Source organism: Musa acuminata, chromosome BXJ1-2 (genome assembly GCF_036884655.1).
Source record: "Musa acuminata AAA Group cultivar baxijiao chromosome BXJ1-2, Cavendish_Baxijiao_AAA, whole genome shotgun sequence".
In the NCBI taxonomy this organism is placed as follows: Eukaryota; Viridiplantae; Streptophyta; class Magnoliopsida; order Zingiberales; family Musaceae; genus Musa; species Musa acuminata.
In genome coordinates this window covers 31,733,554-31,753,821 of record NC_088328.1, presented here as the reverse complement: position 1 = coordinate 31,753,821, position 20,268 = coordinate 31,733,554, and the positions used below count along the sequence as shown (strand labels likewise).

General features: G+C 38.6%; 2 protein-coding genes and 1 non-coding gene across 3 annotated transcripts; all 3 read right to left on the bottom strand.

Moving 5' to 3' along the window:
* Positions 1-84: 84 nt before the first annotated feature.
* On the bottom strand, positions 85-12,420 carry LOC103976554 (probable NAD kinase 2, chloroplastic). Its single transcript, XM_009391798.3, has 8 exons — positions 11,897-12,420; positions 9,211-11,139; positions 5,439-5,560; positions 5,230-5,371; positions 4,925-5,146; positions 4,190-4,264; positions 2,835-2,936; positions 85-817 (listed from the first exon to the last, which is right to left on the bottom strand). The coding sequence occupies exons 1-8, from the start codon at positions 12,107-12,109 to the stop codon at positions 614-616; spliced, it is 3,009 nt and encodes a 1,002-aa protein (XP_009390073.2). The 5' UTR covers positions 12,110-12,420; the 3' UTR covers positions 85-613.
* Positions 12,421-13,094: 674 nt separating this feature from the next.
* LOC135610140 (uncharacterized) lies at positions 13,095-19,422 on the bottom strand. The gene is made up of 5 exons (XM_065104258.1): positions 19,075-19,422; positions 17,998-18,136; positions 16,853-16,884; positions 13,575-13,661; positions 13,095-13,478 (listed from the first exon to the last, which is right to left on the bottom strand). The coding sequence occupies exons 1-5, from the start codon at positions 19,405-19,407 to the stop codon at positions 13,344-13,346; spliced, it is 726 nt and encodes a 241-aa protein (XP_064960330.1). The 5' UTR covers positions 19,408-19,422; the 3' UTR covers positions 13,095-13,343.
* A 125-nt stretch (positions 19,423-19,547) lies between these two features.
* TRNAR-UCU (transfer RNA arginine (anticodon UCU)) lies at positions 19,548-19,620 on the bottom strand. Its single transcript has one exon. It is a non-coding gene; the product is annotated as a tRNA-Arg (tRNA).
* Positions 19,621-20,268: the final 648 nt, after the last annotated feature.

Genomic DNA, 20,268 nt, shown 5'->3' with positions numbered 1-20,268 from the left:
GTATGGGTTACATTTATGTAGTAAATGGAAGCATAGGCATGTACTCAAAGATCACGAGTTGTTATATGTCGGATACAGAAGAACTGGTATTAACTGCTGCACAACATTTCTATTTCATGCTTGTATATACTGTTCAAAGGATAAACTAAAAGATACAGTTCTTGGTGTATAGAAGAAAACTTCCAGAATTATCAGCAGACTCAAGAGACCAAGCAAGCACCACTTTCCAGTATCCATGTCTTCATCCAGCCTAACACGGAGACCCTGCCTCATCGAATGAGATCTTGGCCAGGTAACTGATATCGATTTTTTAGGACTTCAATTTTGTCCATAGCCTGATGTAGAATTCGGTGAAATCTCCATGGGGTCATCAGCACTGAGCTCTACTCTTTAAGCAACACCATGTTCATGGGAAACGGTTCAAATGATGATGATTCATGGTAATCACAACCACAACCATCTTGGACATCTCTTGCCTATAGATCAAGGGACATACTTCATCAACCTTATTTGGATGAAGTTGAGGTTGTTGGGTAGCTCACTCAACTTGGTATTTGAAGTATAGTACTGTACAGAGATGTAAGCGACAGGGGAGCAGTTTGGTATGTGACCATCATAGTGCCTTCTGATCAAGTCTCTCGTTCCAATTTAAGCACCTGATCAGGCTACGGAACCAATCGCCAGTCTGATCAGATTTATTTACAGTTGGAAGTGGGTGCTGACTCATTGCTATGCGAATGGAATCTCCTTTAGATAGTTGTTGTCTCCTTTTGCCATCAAAAGAAACCCATGCGTTGCTTCTCGCATCATCTGGAATCTGGAAAGGCAGCAGTCATAATTCAGTCGGGAATAACTATATCAAATAGTTGGTGGATGAAGACTGCAACACAAAATGCACAAAATCTTAATCTAGATGACAGACAATGGAAAGCATATATTCTTACTAGCAAATTGTATCGATGCCTAGAAAGGAGGATGCACAGTAAGTCCAATAAAACTCATTGTACCTTTAGGAAATGTCAAGATGATGCATAAACTCAAACAAAACAAGATGCTTCTGCCTTTATTTCATGATTTAACAATTACAGCTTTCGAAAGAGCTGGTGCATTAGCTTTTGAGAAGATCTTTACAGTCTCTGGCCTGCATTAAGAGCCTGGAATGCCAAGATGGTTGAAGATGTGACCTTGATTTTCTTATGGCCCATATCCAATGAGAAATATACCTATCAACTAAAGCTCTTGTGAAAGATGGTTCACACTAGCAACAATTGCCATGCCAATCAGCATTTTGTGATACAGGTGAAGTGGTAACCAAGACATGCTATACAAATCTCTACAAGTGTCAACATATAGCAGCACAAGAGCAAGCCTTCTGGCACAGCACAATGGCAATCCTCGCACAAGTGGAATCATCTACACAGATATGTGCTTAGTAATTGATGTAGATATATTGATGCAGTAAAAGTCATATTTATTGAGTTATAATTACACAATTTAGTGAGGCCTACGGAACCAAGTTGGATGACAATTGGCTATATGATTGATACATTGCAATGAGGCGCCTGAATACATTTTACATCCACTATGTCATATGAAAAGCAAAATATGTAACAACAAATGCATGTGACTTAGTTCTTATGAAGATCTGCCATACCGAATCGTACCGCCCGGTATGGACGGTACATACCGGTCCGATAGGTTACCGGTACGCGGACTGCCCGCTACCGGACGGACCGTGCCACAGTGCTACAGTATACACTGTAGCAGTGCTATAGTGCTGGTGTACCGTTCGGTACATCCTAGTATACCGCTCGGTACGTTGGTACCGTACCGTACCAAACCAACCTCGAAACACCGGTATGGTACGGTATTGTATACCTTGCTTATGATAACATATTATCTACTATAAATTTCTTGCATTTAGTCTCTAGCTATAAGTACAAGAAGCAGCTATGATGCCCCAACTATAGGGGTTAGCTACATAAATCTTTTTTTACCATCGTAACTCTGTGTAGAAAGTTATCCTTATTCAAATCAAGAGCAATCAAATTTCCCTTTATTATCTCTAGTAAAGTTTTCTTTTGATGTTAGTCTCTACCTCTTTTGTCCCACTAATCTTGATCGACTTTACTAAGTTTAACCATGAAAACTCTAGATTTCCTTTGACACACTATATCGTTTTAAATGATTTTTTTTCTTGTTTTACCAAATTGCTTATGAAGAAAGCATTTCTCATTCTACCTTTCTCTAGTAAAACCATACATCCAAATTGAGAATCCTAATTGTTTTTTTTTTTTTATGAAATAAGTTTGAAATAAGTTTATTTGGTGTAGATCCTAAAATAAGTTTGAAATGCAAGTAATAAAGGTGAAATTATGCATGAAAACAAATATCAGTAATAAAAAATTTACATGTAATTCATTTGTCAAATTAAATAAATAATAAACATTACAATCAACAAGCCATAATCTCATGAAGTGGAGGGTTAAAAAGCTTAATGTGCACCTTGACAATCATGTGGTAAGATGTCAACATTTTCAAACAGGGCAAATAGCAGAAAGACAGATAAATATATATTTATGCATGTACTGAAAAAAAAACCAAGTAGGGTCATTAACAATACATTATGAAATGAGAAGGTATTTTGTAATATATATATGAAATGAGTAAATTTAGCTGTAGTAACTATATTTTTATCTTAGATGCTAAACAAAAGAAGATAAGCTATTTGCATCAAAGCTGAGATAGCTTAAATCTATAACACATCTTCAGATGCTAAACAAAATAAGAGAATGATGAGACAATGTCTATGGACACAGAATGAGCAGCCTGACCTTCATCTCAAGCTGTGCAGAATCAGGAAGTATGACAGGTCTAAATGACAGAGAATGTGGGCAGATTGGAGTAAATAGCATGCATGGAACATTAGGGTGAACCTGCAAGATATTACAGATATCTCATAAAACATGTAATATCATATCAGTGTCAAAATTCAAGACAAGCACCACAAACAATCGACTCTTGAATGTGAGTTAAAACTAATAAAAGTGAATAACAAGTGTTTACACTACAAAGGACCTCAAAGAATAACAAACCATAAATCTGCAATAGCTTACATTGGGTTTGCATCTCGTAGTTTCTAATTATAATGAAATCCAAAACTAGCATTTAGAAAGTCAAGTGGCTATATCTTTATATGACCTCCAATTCTAAAAGGTAAATAGGTTAATCTTGCTATTATGCAGTAGGCATATGATCTGGTAATTACTAAGAATTGATAAAGTTAAGTTCACAACTAGGTAACATCTGAAGACCGGAGAATCCAAATGCAGTCGGTAATCAGGAAGACCTAGACAAAGCTGATCTGATAAATGATTTATTATATCTGTAGTTTATATTGAATGAGAAAAATGATAAAAATTTGATCAACATAAAGCAATTAATTAAAACAAACCTCTCTAGCCAGCATAAAGATATGTTGCTACCTTCATTTCGACTATTTTAAATGTAAAAATTGATGATGTTAAATGCAGTAGACAGGTGCCATGAAATTGGTGATGTGACGTTTTGAGTTTTACAGTACAATCAATCAAACAAGGATAGCTAAAGGAAAAACCACATCAACATCTGAGCATTATCTTGTCATCCAGGCAAAGCATATACTGTGATGATCTAAGCAGGCAACAAACCTATTTCAGTACAATATTCTTATTCTAAATATAATTAAATGCAAAATAGAGGAATACTGCTACAGCAAGAGGACCTGATGCCAAAAATTGGCAGGCAAGCTAAGACAACATACACTGCACTGGAAAAAACTTGCAAAGATTACTCAAATTTTCATCATTAGGGACTTCAGAGGAAAGCTAGTACAATAAATCTGATATTGTATTTCAAAATTAATTACCGAGGTGTACTGATATTATAAGCTGGTGTTGTGGACACTTGTAAAACCATATACATGAGCCACATATTTTAGACCACACATTAGGGCCTGCTCACATACTGAGATTCGAAGAAAACCAATTTAAAATGGTGACACATTGCAAACTTCATTGGTCAACTTCAGAAAGTACTCGAAAATAATAACACAAAACATAAAATTGGAATCAGGAAAAACTTATCTCCATTCTCCATGTCAATTAAGTAAAATCAATTCTAATTTAAACAAATGGACACGTTTACAAACCATAGATCCTCCAGCAGCTGTTGAGTATGCTGTGCTCCCAGTGGGCGTTGCTACTATAACCCCATCACCTTGTACCTGAAAATATTTAAAAAACCAAACAAAAGTTAGAAGAACTTTCTGACATGGATTTTTCAGAGGATGATCACAGAATCCAACAAACACAACATCACAACGAAAGACAGTTGCTTATCAGCATTAGCTCGAAAAGCCATCACTATCATTGGAACTAACAAGGTGGGTGTGTTTTAAATTAAGTAAATGAACCTTGAATCTGAACTTCATTTAAGGGACGCTAAATGATAGATGAAGAAAAATTAACATAACATAAACAAGAACATTTCTCATACCACATAAAATAAGATGCAAACAAAAGCGATGTATTCAGAACTAATCAGGCAAGGAAGAAGAAACATGAGAGAAATACAAGTTGACTATGATAATAATAATAATTTTTCAATAAATCATAATATAAAATAGAAATTAGAGCTATGAGCATAGATTATTTTCTATATATCATGGATTTATGACAGTCTGCTTAGCAGCAGGCCAGATCACATAAAAATATCCAAAATAAGCAAACAAATCTTTTAACATGCATAGATGAGCAACTGATGATAAAGTCAAGGAAGACAGCTTGAGCCAACCACATAAGCAATAAGAATGTGAAAATGCAAAAACTTAGAACTAAGAGCATTCAAATTTAATAAGTTAAATTATGTACAAAATGTATCATACTTTAGTTATTAGATGATTATGCTCATAGCACTCGACTTTGCAAAGATACGGGTTAGAACCACGGTCAACTACTACTTCATTCAGAACATCAAACACTTTTCCGGGTACTGCTTTTCCATTGCGAAATAGTTCACATCGTAAACGCATTCGAAGAGTTATATAGACTCCTAGTGTGTTGTTCCCATGGATGACCGCCCTCAAGTCCTTCCTGTACTCCTCAAACTGCAAGAGAATACAATAGAAGCTCATTATAAAATTGGGCATCCTAAGAAGAACACATCATATCAAGTGGAGGAAGGACATACAGTATGTGATGTGAGGAATCCAAGGGATCCCAAATTAAAGGAGACAACAGGAGGGACTGCACCTCTGAATAAGTTTGAAGCATGCAGAATGACACCATCACCTCCCAAACATACCACAAAATCAACTCTCTCATGAAGGTCACTGCACTAACGAGAAAGAAATGTAAACATCTATATGCCTTGTCATATATTTGCATAGTGTTCGGTACCTGGAATTTTGATTATAGAAGGTTTGTATGAAACCAAAACCTGGGATCCTTGCAAATATATCATGCACATCAGGCTCAACAAGAACATTCATTTTCTCTTGATAATACAGAAAAGAAGCAACCTGAATATCCCAAGCAGTATAAAATAGATTATAGACAAAAAGACAAAGTGCAACAAAAGTAGTACATAGGAAGGTATGGCTGAAAAATAGAATTCTGACTTAAAATATTTAACAAAATATCTACTGCAACAACAACACACGAATTTTTTATATAAAAGCAAATTCAAAATGGAAGCTGAGTAGATACGAGTGTTAAATTCATTAACAGTTGAATAAAACATGCCATCATAACATTACAAGTGAATTGAATCTTTCGACAAATAAATCCAAGAGATCATGGAACTCACGATATTAAACTACTTGGAAGAACTCCTAGTCCTATATTAATCTGTGTTAAACACCTGAAAATATAGAATATAGATGGATGCTTCGGTTACTAAGAACTTAAGAAGTTTTCAGTTTTTATTGAGAAATTTCATTTTTGTGCCTGTTTTACATGTATTATTAGAAACTAAATCATCAGGAATTTTAGTTCTTATAATTCAATGTTTTTTCATAATTAAGCACTCTGTTTCATCAATAATCATCATCAGCTATAAAACATTAAAAAATATCTGTAACTATTGAAAACAATGTATTCTTAAGTATTTAGTATTGCTAAAGTTATTAAGAGTAAGTTATAGCAAACTCTTCAATAACAATAGGTGAATGCTGCTCAATCTTAACCTGAAGGTTTGATCTTCAAGCCATATTGCCAGAGGCCTCTATGGATATATCACTAATGCATTCTTTATAAATCATATCAGCTTCCGTTGAGATTTAATATGCTTGAAATGTCAAAAATTAGTAACAACCAAGGACTACTGTATCACCCAAAGTGGTATGAAATGGACGATATGCATCGGTCCAAGGCTGGCCGAATGTGTACCAGCCCATTTTGTACCATTACCAACTGGATTTCTATCAGTATCAAGCTGACCATTTCAGCCCCCAATGGTCAATTTGACCAATGGGAGCTTTATTGGGCTTATAAAAGCCCCTTCCTGTTTCCTCTTACACTCACTCTCAAGCTCCCTTCATTCTCACTCTCATTCTCACTCTTTCTGTCAACTTAGAGGCTTAAATGTGTTTGATCTTCCTAATCAGCTTAAATGGAGGACTGCGACAAAGTTCTTCCTCGACAAGTTTGAAAAGATAAGAATTTCAATTTTTGATACCTATAGTCTAGAATTTTTAATCATCTATGGCTTAGATATGCTTTATTCTTATTTCAATTTAATTTATACACCAATAAATATGGAGAAAAAAAACCAGAAAATAGGTTTTTAATTCAATTATGGCTGATTTTTTAACGAAAATTTTGATTTGTTGGTACCCATTGGTCTACTGACATACCGTGCACTAGAACTAACTGGTATGTACTGGTCTGGCCAAGGACCAATACACCTGGTCAGTACAAAGAGGGTAAACATTGGTATCGACCCCCATGTATTAACAAATGCTAGATATATATTGGTAATTCTAATGGTAGTGACAACTAGAGAACAAGCCCATGCTTGCATGCAACTATGCGATAAAAGATGTGAGCACCCCTCTTCCCAACTCCTTCCAGTCACATGCAATTGTTCAAGGTAGGAAGTGTCCCTCCTGACACCAATCACATGCAATTCACGCCAGGTTCCTGTACCCCATGGCTCCTTGAGCTTTGACCTCAACCCTGCATAACTGCTACATGAAGCCAATTGTTAGAGGTTGCTGGCATCTCTCTTATAGCACTCGATTAATTTTCCATCCCCTCTCTTCCTCTCTAGCTCCACTGTCGCTCCTGACTTTCCCACCAGCTCATCCTTATCCAAAGAAATGCAACCATTATGACGTCAACCTCCTTATCTAAAGCACTATATGAGACTCCTGCTAATATAGGATCTTGAGGAAGGGTCAACGTACCTACAAAGAGATCATAACTTGAACATTGGTCACCCAGGCTGCAAATGAGCAACCTTACCATTGTGTAATTTATTCTCGGGTTGGTCACCCAGCCAACCTTCCATCTTCCTTCAAAATTATTCTCTAGTTCTATCTTCATAAAAACCAGATCAGAGCTCTCAATGTCAACCAAATCAGATAAGAATAGAATCTGGACGATCCAATGATCAGTCGGCTGTTATACTGATCTAATCCATATCTAATATGTTTACAGACCTACTTGCATGCATGTTTTACATGCAAGAGAATATGATTTACTTTTTTCTATTATAAACAGGGATTTTATTGTTTGTAAAGCTATACCAAATAAATGAAGCCCATTTTAATACTTTGCACCAACAGCAATATCAACCCAATTTGCTTGATGTGTCCATAGAAATTTGAGACATATAAATTGATGAAACTATTAATGCATATCTGAATAAAGAAAGGCCAGATCTCCAGAAAGAAGTTCTCATTTGCTTAAGACATTTTTAATCGGATAATTAAAATGGGTTTTAATAATCCAATCTCTGACTGCAGGTTCATTTTTATTTGATTCTAAAATAATGGTTATCTTCAGGTAACAAACATAAAAAGGCATGCTCTATTTGAGTTTCATTTGCTTGTCAAGTTTTGTTTATTGTGTTTAGGCATTTAGGGAAAGGTCAACTGAAATACCATGATGATTCCTCGCAACTAAGGATTTTAATTTCGAATGATACCGCCCGGTACTAGTCAGCCAGTAGATTGGTATGCGAACCGCTCGCTACCGGGCGGTATCGTTGATCTAGCCCCGTATCGGACGATACGGGGTTGTATCGGGTGGTAACGGTCGATTTCGACCGCCGTCGCCCGCAACCCGACAGTATAAACCCAACTGCAGTGAGGAAGAAGAAACGTTAAGGAGAAGTCACTCGAAGAAGAGAGAGAATCAAGAGAATCTCGACGCTTCCCAATCCGGCACCGCCCTCCCTCGATGATCCCGATCTAGGAGGTAACAGAGAGGTGGCGACTCGGCTTCTTCTTCACCTTATTCTTGCCAAAGGCCAAAAACGCCAAAGACGTCTGCAGTCTTCAATGTCTTCGTCGAATGCCGCAAATGAGGAGAAGATCACGTCTTCTCCTCATCTGATGCGACGAGGAGAAGAAAAGGAAGTGACGTTGCTGATACGCCTCCTTTTTTTATTATATATATATATATATATATATATATATATATATATATATATATATATATATATATATATATCTCACTCAATACACCTGTACCATACCGTATCAACCAAAGCTCGAAACATTGGTATGGTACGAAATTACAAACCTTGCTCACAACATTCAAAAGAAAGGTTTGTTGACAGTGAACCATTACACCACTGGGAACTAATTTTGAATAGAAAAATATGTTGGCTCATTGAACACTTGTATATTGCAGATTGAACAATTATATTATTAGCTGGTTACTAATTTTAGTGCACCAAGGACTAGTATAATCATCACATCTTGCAGCCCTCCAATACCATTGTCAAATTTAAGGTAAAAGATTTATTTACACGGCTGATTACTGCCATATGATTCATTATGCAGTTGATAATTGAGATTTGCATTCATAATTTACATGGATTTTTCTTTTTTCAATCTCTGTATATTGTCCTTTTCTATCATTTTTTAACCAAAAGGTCAACCAGTCAAAATATAAACACACACTTTGCCAACAGAAACAAAATAAAAGTGTTGACACATACCTCTTTGGCTTCTTCCATGAGCGCCTTCCCTAACTTTTTCAACAGTAATGCAGTCTTCGGAGGAGACTTCCACATGAGCATCTGTTGCTGGGTACTTGGATGTGTAAAAGCCAAAGAGGACTCTGTTACCTTTTCTCTGGTGCAAGAAAACCCATCAGTACGAACCAAAAACATTTCAGCTTTCCTTCTTGATTGAATTCTGACGACGCCAGTAGTCGAAGCACACATATCTCCCCCAACAAGAGCCAAACTATCACTCTCTAACTCCATAGAACTTTTAGCATTCTTCTTTTTGCCTTCTCCTGAGGTGATAGAAAAAGCCTGCCCACTGAAGTTAGTGCTCAAATTGTTAACACTAGGCTCAGTAGTGTCATTGTCTCCCAATTTATGATAACCATTCACATTTACATCAAAAGTTGCAGTATTAACATTTTTGCTAAGTTTTCCATTTGTAAAACTACTAGGGTTGACCCCAAGATTGAGATAACCATCACTTGGTTTCTCCTTTGATTTTTCTGACTGTGTTTGACCTGATAACTTGGATTCCAACAAGGTTCCATTACTTTGACCCAGCAATTTGTATGACTCCCCTGTAATAGACAATGGTTCGGATCTTTTCTGCAATTTAATAACATAAGTTTTAGGAGAAATTTCTCTACTTCTAAAATACTCAGTGACTTCTTTCCGGGAGAAAATATTGCAAGTAGGAAACTGTGACTTCAATGGATCACTTCCCGTAGAGAAGTTTGAACATTGACCTGCATTAATATCATGTTTTGGTAGGGAGCTATCCACTAAAGCAAGCTTGGAATTCATTTTTTCATTCTGATGTTGAGTTTCTAAAGTACTTGGAGATGTATCTGAAAAAGACTGTGAAATGATGTCATCTTCCAAAGATATTCCTTCACTATATTCTGATGAGATGGAATTCTGCAGCTTTTGGCTTCCCTCTTCCGTTGCATGTTTCCAAGGTTTTCCATTCAGGTTAAGCTGGTGGGTTGAAACAGACTGCACAGAGGATCGTGTTACATACTGCCTCCATCTTGAAACCATAGCAGAAGTTCTGCCAACCCCTTCTCTGCTATGCAGATAAATTGGTCTTCTATTTGGATCCCCTACCAACATAGCAAACTGCTCAACTTGTTCCATCAAAGGAGCAGTTCCAACTTCAACTGGCAAATTTACTAACTCGATCTTTCCTTGTGAAACAGCCTTCTTAATAGCAGTCAGGTAGTATTCATCCTTGACAACCTCTTCCCTCAGATCTACAATTGTTTTAAATCCCTTCTCTAATAACCAGGCCAAACCTTCATCTGTCACCTGACCACCCCGCCAAAATGCTACTTCAGAATCTTCTGGAACATTGTCTTCTTTTATAGTGGAGAAGTAGACAGGACACCAATTGGCAAATATTGTTGGACAAGGATAGCCATCAGATCGTGAAAATCCAGCATCATAACAAGCATTCTTTAACCTTTGCAGTCGCCTCCAGATATCAGTGCTGTGGCTATCAGAAATTGCCAAATAATTTGCAAGTGCAACTTGCAAACTCTCAGAGCACCTTTTCATTTCACCTCTGAAAACAGCAAGTGGAGGAAGCTTGCCATCCAAACTATTCACATCTGAGGCCTGAAATGAATTCACAAAGGATGCCCTACCTGACAGGACATCTTCTCTACCTCTATTTAGCAATGCTAACATGCAGCCAAGTATAGCAACTACCTTGTCTTCCAACAGTGGCACATCCTCAGAAGGGATGTCATATGGAACAGCACACTCTCCAGTTTCTGGGTTGCATAATGTATTCATTATAGCAGAATGCAGTTGCTCTGCAGCTCTAAAGATCCTACAGTATGCTTCCACTTCAGCAATGTCACCAGGTACAGGGCCAATCCACAGCAATTGGGATACATCTTGAGTTTGGGAGGTCTACAATTTGAAAATAAGGATATTCAGCAAGGCAATAGGTACAGGACCAATCCACAACAATCGAGATGTATCACAAGCATGGAAGGTCGAGAAATTAAAAAACTAAGGTTGTATCACGGCCACCAAGGTGAGCACAATCTCAAATATGTTATCAACCTTCTACTCTGTCCTAAGAAAGTAAGAAAGCTTATGCATGTATGAAAAAGATCATTGCGGAAAGGATGACCAGCAAAATACTGGTAGAACATAGCAATTTGGAAAGCGGATGGACCGAAGGCTATTAAATGAAATGTTAAAAATGTGATGAAGGAATTAAAGTTCCTACAAGGTTAATAGGTAAAGGTGAACAAAGAAGTTTCTGTTAAGCATCCACCTGAACTAGAGGTTCATCCTTTTTCTTCATCGTAACAAAAAAGAGCATGTTATTGGAGGAAGAAGGTGACCGATCACATATCTCTAACCATCTGACCTTTTCCTTCCTCATATATGATATTACTGGATGCTAATCTTCCCATCACAAAGGTTTACTACAAGATTGTTCTTGATACACTACATTAACAACATCAAAATCAAGAACGCCAGTAAGATGTTGACCAAAACTGTCCAAGGACCTCGATGCGATGGATCGAACTAGGCAGGAAAAAGTTAGCTCCATGTTACTACCTCCCACCTTCTCGCAGAAATCGGACACGAGAGTACTGATGGACGCAATCTGAAGAAAAAAGACCCGAACATTACGGAAGAAAACGAACGGCACCTGAGAATCCAACCCAAAAGGGGAAGAGAAGAAATTAGAGAGCCGGGCTCGAGCGGTGACAGCACAGCGAGGAGGAGCCTCATCGAGTCCGGCCTTCCTCCACCACCGGCCCTTCACCGAGGAGACCCCGAGAAGGCCGCCACGGCCGCCGCTCTTCTCGCCGGATGCAAGGCAGGGCTTCAGGGGCCCTCCGCCAGCGCAGGCCACTAGCATCCGATCCCAACAAAATACCTGAATGAACACAAAGAAAGATCGCGATGATCAACTCCACGGCTCCAAGGCACCGATCGCCGCAAGATTCACCACCGCCACCGCTACCACCATCGATGAAGGGGGTAGAGGGAATTGGAATTGGATTGTTGTGGATAGAAGGAAGGGTGTTGGGCTCTCGCGCGGCGTGTTATGGGGCTTCTCTCTGTGGTGGTGTGGAAGGGGAAGCGTGAGGGCGGGACACTGCCGTTTCCATCCACACATAAGAGGCGCCGCCGGGGATGGCGACTGGCGCTTTATATCCATTTCCTGTTCTCTTTGGGGCATCCAACCCAAAATTGCAGGGGTGCGTGTGTGCATATATATATTTATATATATATATATATATACAATTGTTAGGAGTAATTAACATGAATATTTTTCGATGAAATAATATTTAGAAGGAGATATATATATGCCATGTAAAAATTGAGAAGGATAATATGTTATTTTACGATTTTGTAGGAATAGATACGTAAAGGAACGGTGGATAAGGAAGGATGACCAATAACCAAGCGACTTGTGGACTTTTATTCTGTGACAAACTTTGTCGCGATCAGTCAGATTTGGTGGATGCTTGCGCGAATTTTAATGCAAACAGGTGGAGAAAGTGAAGATCACCAGACCGGTTTGTTGGGTTCGGATCTTTTAAAGATCCGAAACCTCATGTGGATGTGGATGTAATTAGCAGCCCCCGCCCGCAAAAGAACACATGCATACTCGGCTCGGGCAAAAGCTGCGCATGACATGAACAGAACTCATCCGAGAAACAGTTATTTAAGCCAAGAATAATTCTTTCCTCCTCTCTTTCCACTTTCTACATCTTTTAGTTTGATCACCTGAGAAAAAATAAGTTGCAACATGCTGGACTTTGATGCAGACTCAGCAGCTGAGGCAAATTTGCATATCATCTTTGATTGAAAGCCCAAGATTGGCTGCACCTCAACCAGAAAAGAACAAGGAAAAGATCGATTTTGCAGGAACAAGCAAATTGTGAGCAAGTACAAAATATTCCTCCCTGCAAAAGCTTGACACTACCAGAATACAACTCGACAAAGCTCTTTCAGGTTTCCCTCACTGGAAAAGCTGTTTGCTATATCCTGTAATCCCCTTAGATCCTTGGGGACTTGCATGCATGAATGTCTCCAGTCAATTTACAAGTGACATTGCCATCTCTTGCAATGTCATTTTCCGAAGGTTAGCATGATTCGACTTTATCTCCAACCTTATATCGACTATCGGCAACCTTCAAACCTGATGCCTCCAATTGTCTGCGCTTCTTCACTAGACGATGTGCAGTAATGCGGTCAGCCTGTGCATCTTCATGGTCCGGCTGCGGACAGCATCATTTACAATCGAGATAGAGCTATAGGAAACAAATATCTAAACTGTTATTGAAGGAAATGAACCATAAAATGGTTGTGTTCACCTTAATTTTTAGAGCCCTGTCAAAACTTTCAATTGCTGAATCAGGTTCTCCAAAGTTTAGCTGTGCTCTACCAAGCGTAAGCCAAGCCTACAAAAGATAAATAAAAAAATGTGTAAGCTTGATTATGTTGAACCCAAATAGACAGGGTTTATAGCTTGTTAAAATTATATACATACCAAATCACACAGTTAAAAGGAAACTGATGACCACAGACTATAGCTTATCTTAGGTCTAACAAAAGAATAGAAATAGACATAGCAACTAGAATTTCAGGTAACTAACTCACCAATCAATTATGGCCTATTCTTGGTTTAGGTAAATCATTAACCCAATGAACTTGTTCATTTTTTGGACTCTGATCCATATGGAGATTACTATCTGGCTTTTAACTAATTACTCTTTATCTTGCCAGAAACATATTTAGATTCTGAGATTGAGTAGTTCAACCATAAGCAATAGAAGTTAGCTTGAGTAGTTCATCACAAATCGTTGTGTCAGAACAACCATGGGAGTCTAATGACTCCAATGTTAATTTGGTAATAGAGAGTAAAATCCTAATGCATTTTGTTCTCTGCAACTAGATACGAGAATTGGTTATGGTTTGGATCAGCCATGATGGCAGTGGAATATACGGTGTTAGGAGCTGTAAGAAGAATGAAATAGAAATAAGCGGCAGACTCAAACCAACTATAATCCTAAATCAAAGCAAATTTTGACATCATAAACTGCATACGAAAACCAAATAAAATCCTAAATCAAAGCAAATTTGACTTCATTTCTGTTTTGGTGCCTTGAGAATAAGAACCAGAAATTTTGATTTAGTTTTGGCTTCTTATCTAAGTAAAATCAAAATGAGTTTGTTGGTCACAGCTAGACATTTACAGTTCTAGTCCAGAATGTTTTTTTCATTCAAGCATAGGACTAGGAAGGTTTCAAGACAGATGGACATGGCTCATAAACATTTTGCCTTTGAAGGTTTTAGAAGGCTAATTACATATTACCCTCTATAGTTAGCTACCTTTGGCATCCGGTCTCTACACTTTAAAAAGTTACTTTGACATCTATAATTACGAAAGTGAAACATATAAGTCCATTTATCCTAATATCGTCAGTTTTACTTACGGAAACACAAAAATAAAAGATAAAAAAAGTAATTTTAACATTTCAATTTGTGGTGGCGAATGGCGTTGGTGGTGGCGGATGACAACGTCGTTGGGGTCCGTGGGTAGCTGTTGTGAATGAGGAGAGCGGCGACGAGAGGTGAGACCCACTCGACAACTGCGTTGACGATGAGTACGATGGCATACTCAACTTCGAATTCCGAGACCCACATTTTTCTACCGTCGTTAGATATGTTCACCGGGAGCTCGACAACTGCTTGCCTGCCAACCTTCAAGAGCTTCCTTTCCCGGTCGACGACAACCGCGGCGAATAGAGCTTCTTCGACGAGCCCCCCATCTCCTCTTTTTCATACCCATGCCGGAACTAACACAACAGTGGAGGGAGCAACAGGAGCTCCGGGGACCCCAGCTTCGGGTCAAGCGATCTGCCCAACAGGTTAGTGGCGAAGCGACCACCATCTTCGTCGTGGATGCCATGGCGACCACCACCATTTGCGTCGGCACTGACACAGTTGCCGAGCGGCGCTGCTCAGCATCTGCGTCAACGCTGACGCAGATGGTGGTGGTCATTACGACGTCTACGTTGAAGATGGTGACCACCTCGTTGCTGATCCGTTGGGCAGATCACTCGACCCGGAGTTGAGGCCGTCGGAGCTCCTGCCACTCCCCTCGCTACTGCAACAATTCCGACATGGGCATAAAAAAGGGGAGATGGGAGGTTCATCGGAGGAGTTGTATTCAACGCAGTTGTCATCAATCGGGAAAGAAAGCTTTGGAAGGCTGGTAGGCGAGCAGTTATCGAGCTCCTAGCAAATGTATTCGACGACGATAGAAAAATGCGGGCCTCAGAAATCGACGCTAAGTACGTCGTACTTGTCGTCGACGAAGTTGCCGAGCAGCCCTCATCTCTCGCCACCGTTCTCCTCATCCACAACAACCACCCGTGGTGCCCAACGATGTCATCATCCGTCACCACCAACTAAAATATTAAAATTACCTTTTTGCCTTTTATATTTCCAAAGCACAGCATGGAAATGTTTCATAGAAAAAGGGGAAACCAAATCACGAATATATTTCATGTCCCAGTCTTCATTTTTTTGTTTTAGGAACAAGAAATAAAAACAATATGCAATGGTTCCTTAGCTTTTAAGGACTTCCACTCTAAGATGGGGTATCAGTGGTTATGTCAAGCCAAGTCAAGTTCATGATGAGTCGATCTCGACATAAAACACAACAACGATCTACCCTAATGAGACCATTAAGTTAAACATATCAACATTTGAACCCTAAACTAACCTATTTGTAATTTAGTTGACACAACATGTGTTCGCAAAATTAATAAACAAGTCAGATTAGACGAGATCAACCTGTTTAACCCAAACATTGTGCTAGCTGAACATTCTATATAGGGACTGTGGTTGTTGTCAAATAAGAACAAATCAGCATAATATGCCACCCCACTATATGAGGAATTGGTTAGGACTTCAAACCCAGAGTCTTATTCCTTCATCTAAAACACTTCCAAAGGATCATGTGACTTCTCGGCAGATAAACTTGACTTCAAGTCAATCACAAATGGAGCTTGTTTTACTTGCAACCTAAAGTTGGCCCAAAAATAGTAGTCCAGAGTTTCAAATAAAATTTATTTAATAAACATACATTGAACGGGCTACACAGGTCAATACTTGTTTGTTCAGGTCATACAGGTCATTGAATCATAACAAGTCAATCTGCACATTCAGTTATGGATCACCCAAAGTAATGACCCGAACAGGGACAGGAACTCAAGAGGGTTTGGTGGTCAACTTGTTTATGATGCAAATCCAAATAAAGCAACACCAGACCGGTTGAATTCATGTTGGATTCATGTCAGGTTCACCTGTTATGTATTGTTGAGTTTTATAACGCTCCTCTCAGATCGTCTGATCACATTTACAATGTTTCATCTTACTACAAAGCAGCATCCATCAAGAAGCATCTACATAAGATTCAACAAAAGGAAAATGCTGAAAAGCAAGAAGCTCATTCGAATATTAACGGCTAAGAACTCATATTTATGACACAATCGTCTACAATGATGGAAGTCAAAATTTTCCCAGGTTCAAAAAAATGCTTTAAAAATTATAAACACCAAATTAAGTAGGTAGTGTCACAGACCTCAAACCATGAGGGTTGCAGCTCTGTAGCTTCTGCAGAACACAAATAGGATAAATGCAATTGTCATTGCTATAGAATCCATACTTCCATCTAATATTTCAAGCATGACTAAAATGCAGCAATAAATATAAAAGAACGTCATTCTTTAAAAAAGAGAAATGGACAGAAAATGATGTCTTATGAATTTAGACACTAGTATTTGTTGATTTCTGATCCTTTGCTGGTGATTTTAACAAGTTACTAACATTCATTGCAGTCTGTTTATCATATTGCACATCTTTGGTGGTGATTTTATGAATTGATATGTCAATTTGCACTATCCAACATCTTGCAAATGATTCATATTTATGTGATTTAACCCAAACCAATATGTATCAGCCGGTATCTATTGGTGTGGGCATGAACCAGGATGCAGACTGCCCCTTTTTGGCTGATCCAGGCATAGTAGAGGGCTTACGGCCCGATTTCAACCCTTTACCAGTCCTGAACTGGTCTTATTGCATGGTTCGAGGTTTTTTTTTTTCTGTTGAACCTTTTTCACTATTTGAGATTAGGATTTTGACAAATCATTGAGATGAATCATCTGCCTTTATTTGCTAACAAACATCTGTAATGGTTGAAAGCGTGCCAATGAACTCTTCAGATACCTAGAAGCAACTACAATGCTGACATCCAAAGAAGAGTTGAAAATTGTGGAGTTATTCAAGAAAAAAAAAATGCAAAGAAACCCTAACTGGGGAAATTTTCAGCTACATAACGGATCTCATGGTTTTATAAATTATTCTTATGCTTCTTGGTTCAAAGCAAGAAACCATTTTTAACAAAGGGCAATAAGAGAGTAACATGTTTAATGGCCATCTCTGAGGTGGGAAAGTGTCATTACCATAGGTGGGTCAAATGCAGAACAAATTAACAACCACCTCATATGGTTAAAGTGCATTTTCCCCTCTTTCTTCATGTTAATAAGATTGACATGACCAGAAAAGAATAACTAGCATGGTAAGGAAAGAATTCAGAAGGCTAAATGTTAAATCAGAGTCAACAACTAACATGGTAACAGCCAATATGTCACATAATGTATGAATGCATCACACATGAACTTTAGTCTAAAATGATCAGTGTGAAGAAAAAGGATCGACACGTACGAGTGGCTGCTTTTAAGGCATTCCATGAGTCACCTAGTTCAAGTAAAACCTGTGCCTTTTGTTCATGGAGTACAGCATTTTTTGGTTCCAATGTCAGTGCAGCCTCCCACTTCCCTAAAGCTTCATGGTACTTTCCATCCTAGAAGTGAAAAAATTTAGCAGCAAGTTAGTAAAACTGACATAATTTTTCTAATTAAAAGCAATGGACAAAAGGCAGCCAATGCCATAAACAAAAGACAATCAATCAAAGTATAATTTCCTTTCTTCCCCAAAAGGCATAAACTTTGAAAAGGCTGTTGATTGTGAGATGCAATCACAAAGTTAGTGTTGCTCTTAAACCTTTCTACAACTTTCTTTTCATTACAAGTGCTCTTGAGACTAGTTTATCACTAGGAAACCTTAGATTTAACCATTTTGAATATGAGAAGTTAAAAACACTCTTGTTTCCAAACATACAATGAAAAAAGGGTGAAATTTCACCTTTTACTTTCTGACTGTTCATAAAAATATCCACTTCATCAATGAAATCTGAAATATGAGCAATGACCGAATCCTAGGAACAAGGGAGACAAAACCAGGTTATCAAAACCACGAGGACTCTTTTCGAGCGGCGAGGAAAATCTGGAAATGCTCCAAAAACGAAAAGAATACTGCCAGATATTGACAAAGTGAAATTTCGAATTCTTCATCTCCCCCTCGAACCCAAAATCCCTTTTCCTCGACAAGAGTGATAAAGGCAACAGATACAGCATTGAGGCAGTCAGGTCATGTGCTTAACAACTAAAGAAGGTACGCAATGACATATGCGAAATGAACCACTACTAATCCTGCGATCGATACTGCAGTTAAACGATAAATGGACGATCGCGTTGAGCCAAAGACGTGATTCTTCTTGGGGTTGCAGGATGTCTCGAATTGCCGGCCACCTGATATCTAGCAACTCGAAACCCCAAATAACCAAATTAGGGCCAAGAACGACATTCCAAGGACGTTCATCCCGAACGTTGAATTCGGAGGGCAAGCAGCCGATTGATGATCTCGAGAGGAGGGAGGGCGAGATGGGTCGAGTAGAAATACCTCGGCCAGCTGATTCCCCTGACAACGGAAGGAATCAGCGATATTCTTGATGTGATGGTCATCGGTTGGGGTTTCTTGGCCACTGTCAGGGTTCGTTCTCCCTGCTTCGGCTCCCGCAGCGGCGGAGGGGGGGTCGTCCTCTCCCCTGTCGAAAGGGAGGCTGGGATTGAGGTCGACGGAGGAAGGAAGCGACCGCTTCTTGCCTCGTCCCCCAGCAGCTTTGTTCTTCCATGCTATCTTCATGCTGCTGCCGCCTTCCTTCCCGGTGCGCGGTATATGTTTCTCGCCACCATCATCATGGTCATGTATACGTGTACGAATACAGACGAACATACGTACGCACCAAATACGTATGGACACGAGACCACATGTTTAATTTAAAATATATCAAATATTTTTGGATTAATTTGGTTAATATTAGCTAAATAATCGATGCAGTTGTCCTCAGAAACAACAATAAAAACACAATTAATCACGCCCGGTGGGACTCGAACCCACAATCGCCTGATTAGAAGTCAGACGCCTTATCCATTAGGCCACGGGCGCTTTGATGACGAATGCTGATACTATATATATATATATAGAAATATTTACATGTACATATACACAATGCACACACTTAAGGCATATACATAATACATTTACATTTACACATACACATATATAAACACACATATATATATGTATGTATGTATAAATACATATATATATATACATATACATATATACGAACTTCTTATATTTTCATCACCTTCATTTGGTTAATTATATAATAACTTCTATATATTTTGTTAAAAAGGAAACAAGATACCGGGGAGCTTCAAGTCAATCACAATAATTCTGTTGAGAGGTTAAGCTATTTTATCCTAACAATTCATCAAAAAGCTGCCTCTCAGAAGTATATAATTTGTTCATAAATAATTTATATTTGTATAGATACATCAACATACACATTTTTCACCATAACTATGAGCTCAGTGCAGATGTAATGATGATGAGTTGCAAAAGAGTTTGTGGTAAGAGCATCTCTCCTCATTAGTGGACACCACCAATCATAAGCCTGTTCAATAATGACAGCAAAGAAACTTCAAGTTGGAGGAGTTATTATCCTTTGACTTGGATGATATCAGCTTCAAGTCCATCTAACCCTTTTAACCAAAAGGCTACTTGAAGATGTTCTACTTTTTCCTGCCC